We start from the raw sequence: 13,773 nt of genomic DNA on the forward strand, positions 1-13,773 counted from the left end.
GTAAATAGTCGTCATGGCATGGTTAGCTCGCGAGAGGGGATAAAGTAACTAGCAAGGGAAGCGTGGATACTCCTTATGTTTAACGGATCAAAATCTTTTGGAAACTTCAGAGTTAGTTAGTTGAACTTTGAGAAATAATAGTATCGCTTGTCTGCATTTCCACATTAAATACATTACGAGAGTAGAGAAATCGTGTAGCGCGTTTGGGGCCTGGAAAGACGAATGCTAACGTGGCTAACCTGGTCAACGTTAAGGCGGCTGTTTCGCTAGCTTCGCTTTTAGCACGATAGCCTAGCTAAAGACGACAAGTGGCCAGTTTCACCAGATAATTTCGGCTACCCTTGAAAAAACAGACAAGTAACGTCATCACAGTAAGCGTTAACTCTGGCCGTGGTGGAGGGAAAGTTCGGCTGGATCTAAAATGCTAATTGAAAACCTTGATGCCTTGAAAACATGGCTGTCCGATACCCTCGAGCCTATGTAAGTAACGTTAACTATTGGCGACATCACTCTAGCCCAGTCTGTTACACAAGCTAATGTTAGTTCACCCAGTGTTTGGTTGTTAGTTATGGATAACGATATTTATACACGTCTTTTCATGTTATTTATTTCGATGTTCGTGTATTTTACGATCATTTTGTCTCCATAATTCCAGCTGTGACGCAGACCCTTCTGCCCTTGCCAAGTATGTTGTTGCTTTGGTGAAGAAAGACAAAACTGAAAAGGAACTTAAAGCCCTGTGTATAGACCAGTTGGATGTATTTCTTCAGAAAGGTAATTAATCCCTGTTGCATGAGAGCTTTACTTTGCAAGCCCCTATTCATTAATCATATGATCCAGCGTGTGTCATTGTTTATTGTGCATTAATATATACTCTTTACCTTCTATCAGAGACCCAGCCCTTTGTAGATAAGCTGTTTGAAGCCATTAACAACAAAAACTACCTCCCGCAGCCAGAGCAGCCATCCTCTCTGGTCAAAATTGAGAAAGATGAGCAGAAAAAAGATGAGGTAACAGAAATCTTCTTAATAATGTCAATATTTGACACAGCAGGTCTTTAAATAAAGCTATATTTCCATCAATAAAGAGGACCTCTCATGCCTGTGGCCATCTTAGCTAAACAATATTATTGGAAGTAACTTTTTTTTTTGTTCCAGACAAATAGGGAAGAAGAGCGGGAGAAGAAGTTTTCTCGAAGAGTGAATCACAGCCCTCCACAGTCAAGCTCTCGCTACAACAGAGATGGCAGGTTTGTGCAACTACCTGTTTGCAGTTTCTCTTTCAATTTGTATTTACCTTTCACTAATTAGCATGTCTTTGACTACCCAAATTTTTAGGAGAGATGATCGTAAGAGAGACGACCGCCCCAGGAAGAGGGATTATGAACGCAACCCACCAAGGAGGGACTCGTACCGCGATCGCTACAATCGCAGGAGAGGCCGCAGTCGTAGTTATAGTCGTAGCCGCAGTCGGAGTTGGAGCAAAGATCGTATCCGAGACCGCGACAGGGAGAGGGATAGGGACAGAGACAGAGATAGGGACCGTGATCGCACCAGGAGCCCGTCACACAGCAGAACTCGGTCTAGAAGCAGGAGCAGAGGTAAGAACCTGACTGATGGATCTAAAATGATCTAAGGCTGTCCACATATGATCATCAGCAAGATCACTTTGTACAAGTTTAAATCATTGTTTGTTTGTTTTTTTTTTATGGGGGGAGCAATGACACAGAAAGCCAGGTTTAAAAAGGCTACTTTTACATGTTGCAGTGTGAGCAAATTTCACTTCATTTGAACTCTGGCCCTGTTTATTGCTGAGCCTTGTGTGTCCAGACAGATTACATCTTATCAAGAAACTTTTTAAGCACAAAGATGATGTAATATATTTGTCAAGTAAAGTTGCAATCCTTAGGATTTTAGTCCTAGTTGATTTGGAGACACCTGTAGTTACTGGTGGCAATAGCAAGTGTGGTTTAATACAAGAAAAACACAGAATTCTGGGACAGTAAAACAAACTATTGTTGCGTTAATAAAGTCAGGCAATCATTTTCTTTTTACTTAATTCTGTGAGCAACTGTGATCACATTTTATGCCGCACATGGCATTAGTCTGTGAACAGCAGGACACAGTGAAAGGTGTTTGTTACCTCGCTGAGAAGCTGGAGGTGTGCAGCCTGTCACCTGCTGTTCCTCATCTAACCGGTCATTGTGGCTGCTCCTTCTTGTTTCATTACTGCCTGCAATATTTGCTAAACTGATCCATGGTCAAAAATGCTGAAAATGACCGTTGACTTGTTTAGTACATGTGTTTTTGATGAACGGTAGTGGTCAATCTCACTGACAAGCACACTGCATTTTTGTGACTACGTCATAATAAAAGTCATCTTGTGTTTTTGCAGTTAAATGTTTGATTTGCATTAGCACTGGCATAATACAGCATTTTTTTTCTGGGAAGATCAACCACAGATACCCAGTTTATAATACTGCAAATATATAAATATTGCAACACTTTCATCAGTGGACTATAGGCTCAATCACTATGGAATGGATTGACCAAGGGTAGAAACAAAAGAAAACAAGGTTTAGAATGTAGTAATGTGTTAAATTAGTTTCTTATACGTATACATGCCATAATGGTGGTCCGTCTTGTCTATTCGCAGAACGAGATTCCGGAAAGTTGAAGTATGATCATGATCACAGGTCAGAGAGTGGTGATGGCTACACCCCAGCAGCCCTGGTCTCCAGCGCAACCACGTCACACTTCCCTGTGCCGACACTGAGCAGCACCATCACAGTCATCGCCCCTACCCACCATCACAGTAACAACACCAATGAGAGTTGGTCAGATTTCCGCCCTGAGCACCCTGTGGATCGTGTACCTTTCATTAGGGGACCACCCCCTCAACAGAGGAAGCGATGCCGTGACTATGATGGTAAGGGAGGCTGATTATGAAACTTATTTAGATTGTTTTTTATCTTCGTAAGTCTTTGTGTTTGATCTTCTACACGTGTCTTCTGTCTTTTCCAGAAAAGGGCTTCTGCATGAGAGGGGACATGTGTCCTTTCGACCATGGAAGTGATCCAGTTGTAGTGGAGGATGTCAACTTGCCCAGCATGCTGCCCTTCCAACCGCCACCAATCCCAGGTGTGGATCCACCACCGCCCCCAGGCCTCCCACCACCACCACCTCTCATGAACCCCCCACCTGTGAATTTGCGGCCCCCTGTGCCCCCACCAGGTGCCCTCCCACCCAGCCTTCCACCTGTTGCAGGTAGGAATTCAGACATTTCTCTCTCTTTATTTTTTCTATGACACTGGGGTTGAGGAATAAGTAAACTTTGTCTGTGCACTTTTCAAGACGTGCGTTACAGTGAAAGCATTTAACACAACATGTCAAACAGGCAGAATAGTAACAAACAAAAGAACAAGAAAGTAGAAATAACAAAACAGAAATAATTTAAACGAACAAGCAATCAGTCAATTAAGAAAAGTGAGGGAAATGTGAGTCTTGAGGTTTTTTCATTTTTTTGAATAAATGTAAATTAAATTGTATAAGAATTTGTATTTTCTTTTCCTCTGTCAAACACAGGTCCCCCTCCTCCTCTTCCTCCGCTGCAACCATCAGGCATGGATGCTCCTCCCAATTCTATCACCAGCTCTGTTCCCACCATTGTCACATCGGGGATGCGCTCGTCACATCAACAGGCCTCAGTACCACTCTTCAACTCTGGTAATGGTTGCATGCCTTTTTTAAGTCACAGATTTACTTTTGTATTGATAAATCACTATTGCTGTACCTTGCTGTGTAAATTTCTGAGTTAAAGTATCCTCTCTCTCCTGACCAGACAACTATGAGACAGATGTGTATAACCCTGAGGCTCCCAGCATCACCAATACTTCCAGGCCAATCTACCGCCATCGGGTCAATGCCCAGAGACCCAACCTGATTGGTCTCACAATGGGAGAGGTGGACCAGCCACAGAGAGGTATTGTTCATATCAGCTGAACAATCTGAGCTTTGAATAGATTGTCTTACAACATACATGCACTGTCCCTCCAACCGTTAGCATGCCTATTACTTTGGTCAATTTGATGGCCTGTTGTGCTTTACAAATAAAGAGGATACTAGTATTCAGTACATGCTACTGTTTTTGTGTTTCGGCTGCTTGAAAGTCCTGCCAAAGAGTTGTGATCTCTTTTTGAGCTTTGTGCGGTAGTCTCAGAACTGACTGTCAGCGTTTGTCCCTCACCAGACAAGATTCCAAACAACAGTATGAGGATTGTTATGGAGTCTGATTCGAGGAAGCGACCAGGTGTCTCCCATGATGGAGGCCTCCCCTCAAAGAAACCTTGGTTTGACAAGTAAGACGCCCTTTTCCTGTAATATCAAAATAAAAGTTATATACTGCCTTTAAACTCATTGGATCAGCACATTCAACAGAGGTGTGTTTAATACTGTCTCACTGAATTGTTAAATGACTTCTCTGCTCAGACCCAACTTTAACAAACCCAACCACCAGGGCTACCACAAAAGACCTCCATTCTCTCCTAACACCAAGCTGCTGGTTCGGCAAATTCCCCCTGAGCTCAACAACATCAGCAAACTCAATGAACATTTCAGCAAGTTTGGCACCATCGTCAACCTCCAGGTCAGTCCCTGTGTGGTGCTGTAGATGTGAAAGTCACAGCTTTGGTGGTTAGTAGTCAAAAAATATGTTGTTCGTTTGTAACGCAATCAATGCTGCAGTATAATATGAATGTCTGGATCTGGTATCATAAGGTGAAGGAGCTTTAAAACAGGTTCAGTATCGATGTTTGACATGTAAGGGAATGTTTATGAGCGAACCTCTGGTTTATTTAGTGGTTTAAATGTAGTTTCTGTTTTTGTCTTTTAAAACTTGTCTAATAGGGTCGAAAGTATGCCATTTAAACCATCTGATAAACCAGGCATAAGTGAAAATAAAAAAAGGTGGAGAATTGTCCAGAATACACCCCTTAAATAATCCTTTAAAAATTTACTGTGCGTCCTCTTCCAAATTCTCTCTACTGTATTTATAAAGTACTATACACAGTTACTGTGACAGTTAGGATGGATCAGGTGAAAATCATGTCATGCAGTTGCTCTTGTGTCCATTTGATAACCTGACCATGTTGAGGTTAAGTTCTGATAACGCACCCAGTGTTACCTGCAGGCTATACAGTATGTGCACCACTGTTTATATACATTTTTATTGCAGGTGGCCTACCGGAATGACCCAGAAGGTGCACTGATCCAGTTCGCCTCTCCAGATGAGGCTAAGCGGGCTATGCAAAGCACAGAGGCCGTTCTCAACAACCGCTTCATCAGGGTGCACTGGTTTCGTGATGATGGAAGTGATGGACAGGGCCAGGGCCAGTCTCACTCACTGCAGCAGCCTCAGACACAGCCAGCCATGGTAAAACTTAATTTTAATAACTGTCGTTCATAACATCTGGTGGTTTTTGTGAACCTTTTGTCTTAAAACATACAAAAAATGTTGCCAGTATATTCCTGGGTCGAATATCCAGTAAGGGTAAATATTCTGAAATAAAATGCACTTGTGAAAGATCAAGTTGATTCCATGTGACTCCAGAAACCCGTTCAATTTAATTTGATTTTTTTTCACTTAATAGAGACAAAATTAGTGCTTTAAGCAAAACTTTTGCCTTAAAATAAATAGTTTTAACAGTTTTTCAATGAGCTTTGCATTTCTGGGAATATTTTCTAAGTGACAGTATCTGTTTCTCTTCCATCATCAGTTTAAGTAGAGCATAATTCAGTGCGTCCACCGCTTGCTTTGTTGTTGATCTGTCGTCGTCACTTTGTGAAATGTAACACCTGCTTCAAGGGTGTTTTTGATCATCTGCAGAATTTGGCATGGCACACCACAGTGTTGTTCTCTCTTGCCTTTCACATTTTGTCACTTGGAAAAACCTGTTGCATTAATGCCAGTGCTGCCTCCACTTACAGTTACAGTATAAAGGACGTCTTTCACCAAGTGTTGTGAGTCATTCTAGCAGGCGTAGGAAGTCGGAAAAGAAAGTAGATGATACAGTTGCACCTAAAGGTTCATGATGATAAGAAACTGGAAGATTAAACATCAGATTTATTGTCTGACAGTAGCTATGTTAAAACGCACTAATGCATTAATCCAGACATAATGTGACTGACGTCTTTGTTGTTCAGCAGCCCTCTGCCACATCTCTGAAGCAGTCTGTCAAAGACCGCCTTGGACCCCTGCTCGCTACGAGCTCTGAGCCCTCCCAAGATTCCAGCGTAGCCTCTCAGGTATGTGTGTGTCTGTGGGTGATGGTGTTTAGGGTGTGCTATTTTACATATACTTGTCCAAATCTGCAGGAGATGTGTATAAACATGTATTTTTCCCCCCTTTGATGCAGAATCCTTCCAAAGTGTCAGTGAAGGACCGTTTGGGTTTCTCTGCCAAACCAGCAGCTGCTGTTGAAAAAGTAAGTGTCCCCTTACTGTCTGTTTTGTCATTTTCTTTTGGAGTCTCTATCCTTTCAGATCGTGTAAATGTTATGTGTCATCTCTATTCCCCCCTTTTCAGGTCTTTTCGACGTCTATGGGCCTCACAAAGACTGTATACAATCCTGCTGCCCTGAAGGCAGCCCAGAAGACGTCAGAGGAGGCCCTGAAGAAGAAGCAGGTGAGAGGAGAAGTGGAGGGAATGGAGGGAAAAGGGGAATGGATAAATGGGATGCAAGCAACTTAGATTCTCATACTAATAACTAATCATTTCTCATAATTTCTTTCACAGGAAGCTATACGGCTACAGCAGGATGTAAGGAAGAAGAAGCAGGAAATACTGGAGAAGCACATTGAGACACAGAAGGTAAAATAATCCGGAGCCGAGATTTCAATACACTTCTTTGACATTCAGGTGTCCCTGTCTGCTTTTAGATTCAGATGCAGCCTCTTTATAGAAAATGTAAATGCCATTGTGTGAGCTGTGATAGAGGTCTGACTCACTGCCTAAACCACACGCAGAGTCCACTGACTGGCTTTGGGACTCTGCTTTGTTTACCAGCAGTGTTTGAAAGCTTTGTGTGGGATCTATGACTCATCTGTTTGATTTTAGAGGTTTAAGATCATCTGTTGACATGTCGCCTTGTTTCTGCCTTTAAAGTGACATGACAAAAAATATATAATGTTCCAACTAAAATGATCCATATTTTCAACAGTTTTAAATCTTACTCTCCCGTCCTGTGTCACTTGCGGTTGATGTTTTGTGATTATTCAAGTACTCTGTTTGAAGCAGCATAAACAAAACTTAAGATTCTCTGTTTTTCTGCTCTGCAGCTCCTAATATCCAAACTTGAGAAGAACAAAGCAATGAAAGCAGAGGATAAAGCCAAGATCATGGAAACTTTGGGCATGTTAACCAAGAGCATCACCAAACTGCAAGAAGAGATAAAAGGAATCTCAAGCAGCAACAACCCACTACGGACAGCCAAGAGCAAGGCCCAGGTAGTGATCTCTCCCTCATTTACATCAGTGCGACACCCACACATCTCTTCATCAAGCAAGCAGTTATACACAGTATACGCTTCCTTGGTTTGCTTAGTATTCTTAGGTAGTAGTAGGTAACCAGCATTTGATTTGTAGCTCTAGATTTGTATTATCCAGCTTTCTCTCTGCATTTTTATTCCTTAGCGATTACAGAAGATGCATCTTTGGTCATTTAAAAATACTAAGTCAAATGCAGCTGGATTTTCTATTTTGTGGCTCATCCAATTGCCCTTGACTTTTTATTTCCGAATTGTGATGTCATCTTTCCTGATATGAGTTAATAATGTGTTCAGGCACAGAAGGAACTGCTGGATGCTGAGCTGGACCTGTACAAGAAGACTCAGGCCGGAGAGGACACCGCTATGTTGAAGATCAAGTACACCCAGCTGCAAATTGAGGTAATGACTTGTTCTTGGAAGAGAAAACTGGCCCTCAAGCTTGAAAAGAAGTGCTAAAATGCTGTTTACCCCATGTTTCTATCAAGCAGTTCAGTTTAGTTACACATTAGAGCAGTTATTCCATTGTCAAAAGTTGTGGACGGTACCAATAGAACCATTCCATATGGTCCCATTTTCTTATTACCCCTCAGTCTATGTTGCGTTGATTGGTCAGAAAGAATCAGACCCACCAGTCGTTTAGTCATCTGCACTCTGATCTAGGGTTACCCAGCTTTCTTGTTTGTATTTTGTCTTGTTACTTTTAGCTTTTTCTGAAATATAGCTTGTGGATTTGATGTGATAAACAACCACGTACCGAGAACAAAAAACACAAAGAAGAGAAGAGGTTTAGCCACCGAAACCCCAGTAACAATCTACCTGCATTTAAGAGCAGTGTCTGTGGTGGGATGGATGGATAGATAGATGGATAGATGCTTTATTCAGCACAAGTGCCACTTGAGGGCGCTTGTTCTCTTGTAACTTGAAATGACCTGTTTGAATTTTATTTCAACAATGCAAATTATTTGTTTCAAGACGTCAGTCAGATATTTGTGCTCTGTTTGACTTATCCCATCCATGTTTTTGTTTTCACCCAGGCAGCTAAAAGGGGACTCCTGTCATCAGGACGAGGCCGGGGGGTCCTTCCTCGGGGCCGTGGTGCTCTCAGGGCCAGGGGACGGGGCTCCAGAGGGCGGGGAAGAGGTGTGCCACTGCATGCAGTCGTGGACCATCGGCCACGAGCGCTGGAGATTTCTGGTTTTGCAGACACAGACCGCGTAGACCTACTGCCACACTTTGCTGTAAGTCAGCCTTAAACTACGTGACTGAGAAAAGCAGATTTGATATCCACAATTGAACCAATATGACCTTTTGAAGGAATCTGCAGGTGGGAGATCAGAGGACTCTGTGTTAAAGGGCAGAGCCAGCCTAACTGTAGAGGGAGTGGAAATTCTCATTGCTCGCTGTCAGTCACGACATGATAAATAAAACTTTCAGCTGTTCTCACATCTTCCTTTGGATTAAGGCTGTTACTGGTGTTTTTATATGGAAACAGAAGACAAAATACAAGATCTAAATGTCAACACAGCCTTAAGTTATATGCATTCCTTTTTTTGTGGAATGGAAGTGAGAACACAAATGATTTCACTAAAAACAATACTGGGTATGTGTATTTTTATCCTCTAATATGAATTGTACTTATTAAACACAGTAATATCATGGACATTGGATTATTTTGATTGTGCAATGTAGCAAAAAAACAACAACAGTGTCCTCTGGTGGTTACAACTGCACAGTGCAACTGACCTCCAGTGGTGCAACAACATACAGGTACTGTTGAAATATAAATTAAACTGTTAAAGTGGCACATCTAGTAAGTCCTCTGGCAGCAGCCACCAGCATGCAGTGGCTGCAGTGAAAATGCACCAACATAAACAGCTGATTTTCACTTTTAGGCTCAAGTTATTCACTCTGTAACACTCTGTAAAAAACAGAATTGCACAGGAATGCATTAGTTTGTAAAGTGACCAAAATGTTGTGTGTTCCTGATTTTGAAGCAATTTGGAGAGATTGAAGATTGCCAGATTGATGAAACCAACCTGTCTGCAGTCATCACTTACAAGACAAGAGCGGAGGCAGAGCAGGTGAGTCTCTTTCTTTGTAGAGCATCTTAAGCTTCCCACAGCGAAGCATATTTCTGGACTCTTTTTCACAATTTTCACAATTCTCGTCAAGTTCTTCTAACCATGTGTTTTCCCCTTCTGCTCTCTGTGTCGTCCACCTGCAGGCGGCTCTTCATGGAGTGAGGTTCAACAACCAGACTTTACGGCTGGCCTGGCATAAGGCCGTCATGACTCTCAATACTGCGGATGCTGATGAGGCAGAACCAGAGGAGGATGAGGTTTGTGGACAGTTCTCCCTTTGTATACGGTTGATGATGAGCCTAAAGGAGTGCTACCACACAGGGGAATATTTGCTTTGGTGGAGATATTTGGATGTTATCTGTTCAGATATCAGAAAAACCTGTTATATTTCCTGTTACCTGTTACATTTAGAGAACACAAGAGGGAGCCATTACACATTACAGCATCGATTGCCTTCATGTGGTGTTTGCATGGCCACTTTCATGAAGCATCGGGTCTGTCATGAAGTTATTGGTGTGATACTCTCAAGCTGAGAACTTTAAATACATTCTGCAATTGAGTGCTGATGACGCTCAAAAGAAAAGGTCTTTCCACCTCTGTTCACATCTTACAAGTAGGTTTGTAATCATGCACAGAATTCCCACTTCAGTATATACCTCAGTTTTAGGGTCACGGTTTGTTTTGTTTTTGGTACAGCAGGAAAAAAAAAACAGTTTGTAGTTCATTTATTGTGAAAAATGTGAACATTCAACAGTGGCTCATTTTGCACAATTCTTACTGTAACAGTTAAGGCATTCAGATACTCAAACATGATATTGGCTTATAATCAGTAAGAAAAAATAAATAACACAATTGTCAGTAATGCTCTCCGACTCCTGAACAACATTTAGACAGAGCAGCACAACAGACTGACTGCACGCATGAAGGCACGCTGTAGCAGACCTCAAGCACTGTGACCAAATGCTTAAATCCTGTATTCTTTACACTGAGTATGGTCCCGTACCTGCAGAGATAAACATTGTAGCATTAGTTTAGCTGCAACTAATGAGGAAACCGTAATGCTGCCTTACAGCGGAGCAGCTGACTAGCATGCTACAGGTGATAATTCACTTACTGTTACACTGTTACTTTTTAATCATCTATAGAGAGTCACTAATGTTAGTGTGTGTTTTTCTCCCATCAGTACCCGGAAGAGTCTCTGAGTGACGACGCATTGCTGCAGGATGATGATGAGGAAGAAGACGACAACGAGCCTCGCTCCTGGCGCAGATGAAGATCAGTTCGATGCTCTTCCCTGGTTGCACAGCTGTGGAAGACAAGCAACTATCCAGCAACTTTCTAAGATTTCAATGCCTGTTTATAAATCTACAACACATTTCACTTTGGCTAGACTTTTTTTTTCCTTCCCTCACAAATGTGTAAATGACAGAACAACGATGTGCGAGTTTGATTCATTTTAACAATGACAGATTTTTTAAATGCTCTTAATGTAGAAATAGTTCTGTACATTTTTTTTTTTGGGAGGTCACAAAACAGAAATAGTTCGTCTTAGACATGTGACAGCTGATCACTTGTTGAACTGTCAGTTAAAGAAAACAAATCCTGTGTTGTAATTTAACAGAACGGCAGACTAGCGTTTTTCAGAATAGCAATAGGTTGACTGGTTTAAATGCTCACTTGTAAATATTTTATGTCTGTGTTTAAATGATTTGTATGAAAGCTTGGCTTCTCAGTTGTTGGCTTTACTTTGGATTGTACAAAAAATAAAGAATTGAAATGGTCTGAAAACATTCTGCCAAAAACAAAAAGAAAGTAAAAGACAAAAAAGACAAAAGAATTTTGTGGCAGTGAAAAAAGAAAACTCCCAAAAGAGTTGAAAAAAAGACCATTTCAAAAACAAAAAAAACTTCCTCTTCCCCTAAAGAGCAAAATTCCTACAAAATTCCTACCTTTATGAACACTTTTTTTATTTTTATTTTGGATCGGTAAGGTAACCTAACGTTTAACACTGATTTCCATGCCAAGGTAAGACCGTGACATAATCTGATCGAATATTTTTTGCCAAATGTTAAAATTAGCTCAAATTATTGCAGAGCTAAGAAGTACTAATACCAGATTTGTGTTTGTTTTGTTGCAGGAGCCGTCGGTCTGCAGAGCCCAGCGTCAGCTCGTCTTTCTCCGAGAGGCTTCAACATTTCAGAATTTAAAATTGTATTTGCTTGAACTGTTTTTATATGGCGCCAATCTAAGTGCTACTGTATTAAAATACAAATTTTGTTATGTTGCTTATTGTGTGTGATAATTGTTCTTGAGCCATCTTGCACCCTTGGGTTAATGAAATGCCATTATAACATATTACTTAAACTACGGAACATCGTCTTGTACATTTAGACAAAGCTGACAAGTTTCTTGGGGAGTTTGGCTTGGTGCACTGTGCTGCATGGGGTGAAATGAATCCATATTGATCCCTGTGGAACATTTGGGTAATTAGATGTATTAAAGCCCCAAAAAACTCACACAGCTGAAGAAATACACATGAAACTTGAAATTTAGTTATCAATTTTAGCTAACATTTCAGAGTTTAACATTTATAAACTCTGCTGGTCTGCTTCTTCAGGACTGTGTGGGTGTGGTCTCATCAGATGTGATTGACAGTGGCCTATCAGTATCAGTAAACAATAGCAAACCTGTGGCCAAAATCCTAATTGGTACACATATCCCATAGGACCCAGTTGCTTATAGTGAGACACTGGAGTTATCGGAATTACTAGAAGAGTGTCTGACTTGTAAATGGTGTTTACACGTACATTCAAGTTGTAAATCCTACTGAGAGAGTGAGTTTTCTGAAAGATCCCACTTGGCACTTCCTTATACAGAAGTTCCTGAAAACAAAACGAATATGGACGCCTCACATGTGCCAAAGACAGCCGATCATTGTAATTGTGAATGAAAACAGAAAGCAATCATTTGCCATCAAATGTCAGATTTACAAAGTGTTCCTGAGCCCATGCAGTAACATCCTTTATCCAATCATTATCACAAAGTGTTGAACCTCGCTCCATCCTCGCTTGTGAACAACTGAGCCTTTCCAGGATGCTCCTTTCATACCCAATCATGATACCATCACCTTTTACCAATCAACCTGTTTACCTGTGGAATGATCCAAACAGGTGTTTTTGGAGCGTTCTACAACTTTCCCAGTCTGTTGTTGCTCCTGTCCCAACTTGTTTGAAACGTGTTGCTGCATCCAATTCAGAATCAGCAGATAGTTACATTAAATATATTGTCTTTGCATTGTGTTCAGCTGAGTATTGATGAAAAGGCAGAGGCAAATGATCACATTTTGTTTTATTTCTGTTTTACACAGCAACCCAACTTTTCTGAAATCATGGTTGTTAACCCACATTTAATGAAAATATGTTATATTGTCAGTGTATTTTCATCCTTGCACAGCCAACTCTGCAAACATACAACCATCTTGATATGAGTGGTCATAATATCTCACATATGTATTAAAGGCCTATCTCTTCATTTTGCACTGTCACTCATAACATGGGTTAATACCTGCTTTAAAACCGGGTCGCCCTTTGCTTCCTTCAAACCACAAGTGAATATGAGTCATGGTGTTTCAGTAAAAGGGATTTTGCTTTCTGTAAGGGGTTGGTATACACCTGCAGAGAGGCTCTCCACAGTGCAGCACCCACAATCCCTCAGCCTCGAATAAGAGAGGACAAATAACCCAATCAGTGTCCACCAGTTCAGTGTTCCTGGCCCACCCCTGGTGCCTGTCAGGCTTGCAGAGATAATTGTGAGAAATCAGATTTGCCCTTGTAGAATATCTGCTGTTTATCATTTAAGCCCTTTCCCCCTGCGCCACCACCACAAATACCCTCCCTCATCGCTCCGTCTGTCAGTATGGGAGTGTTAAATGCCCCCTCCAGCCGTCTCATTAACCTACTGCGGTGCCACCAAACTCACGCAAGCATCATTTGTGATCAAACAAGCTGTTGCATCTCTACCTGCACACTTGTGTGGTTGTGTCATGAACCTACAAGTTGCATTTGGCACGTCACTGGTTTGATTGGCACGTAAAACCCCACATTTCCTGACATTCCTTTCGGACTTCGTGGAACAGCTACACAAATAAAT

General features: G+C 41.4%; 1 protein-coding gene across 2 annotated transcripts; it reads left to right on the forward strand.

Annotated features, from left to right (window-relative positions):
* The first annotated feature begins 8 nt into the window (after positions 1-8).
* On the forward strand, positions 9-11,909 carry rbm26 (RNA binding motif protein 26). 2 transcript variants are annotated; one of them, XM_041954647.1, is made up of 22 exons: positions 9-480; positions 656-774; positions 892-1,010; positions 1,158-1,249; positions 1,338-1,600; positions 2,656-2,928; positions 3,024-3,266; positions 3,585-3,725; positions 3,841-3,981; positions 4,249-4,357; positions 4,488-4,644; positions 5,233-5,430; positions 6,201-6,302; positions 6,413-6,481; positions 6,583-6,681; positions 6,793-6,867; positions 7,335-7,502; positions 7,838-7,942; positions 8,578-8,781; positions 9,538-9,624; positions 9,768-9,881; positions 10,808-11,909. In XM_041954647.1, the coding sequence occupies exons 1-22, from the start codon at positions 422-424 to the stop codon at positions 10,895-10,897; spliced, it is 3,027 nt and encodes a 1,008-aa protein (XP_041810581.1). In that variant the 5' UTR covers positions 9-421; the 3' UTR covers positions 10,898-11,909. The 2 variants fall into 2 exon arrangements, with proteins under 2 accessions (XP_041810581.1, XP_041810601.1); XM_041954667.1 differs by having other exon boundaries at positions 6,204-6,302.
* The last annotated feature ends 1,864 nt before the right edge of the window (positions 11,910-13,773 follow it).

This window comes from Chelmon rostratus, chromosome 1 (genome assembly GCF_017976325.1).
Source record: "Chelmon rostratus isolate fCheRos1 chromosome 1, fCheRos1.pri, whole genome shotgun sequence".
In the NCBI taxonomy this organism is placed as follows: Eukaryota; Metazoa; Chordata; class Actinopteri; order Chaetodontiformes; family Chaetodontidae; genus Chelmon; species Chelmon rostratus.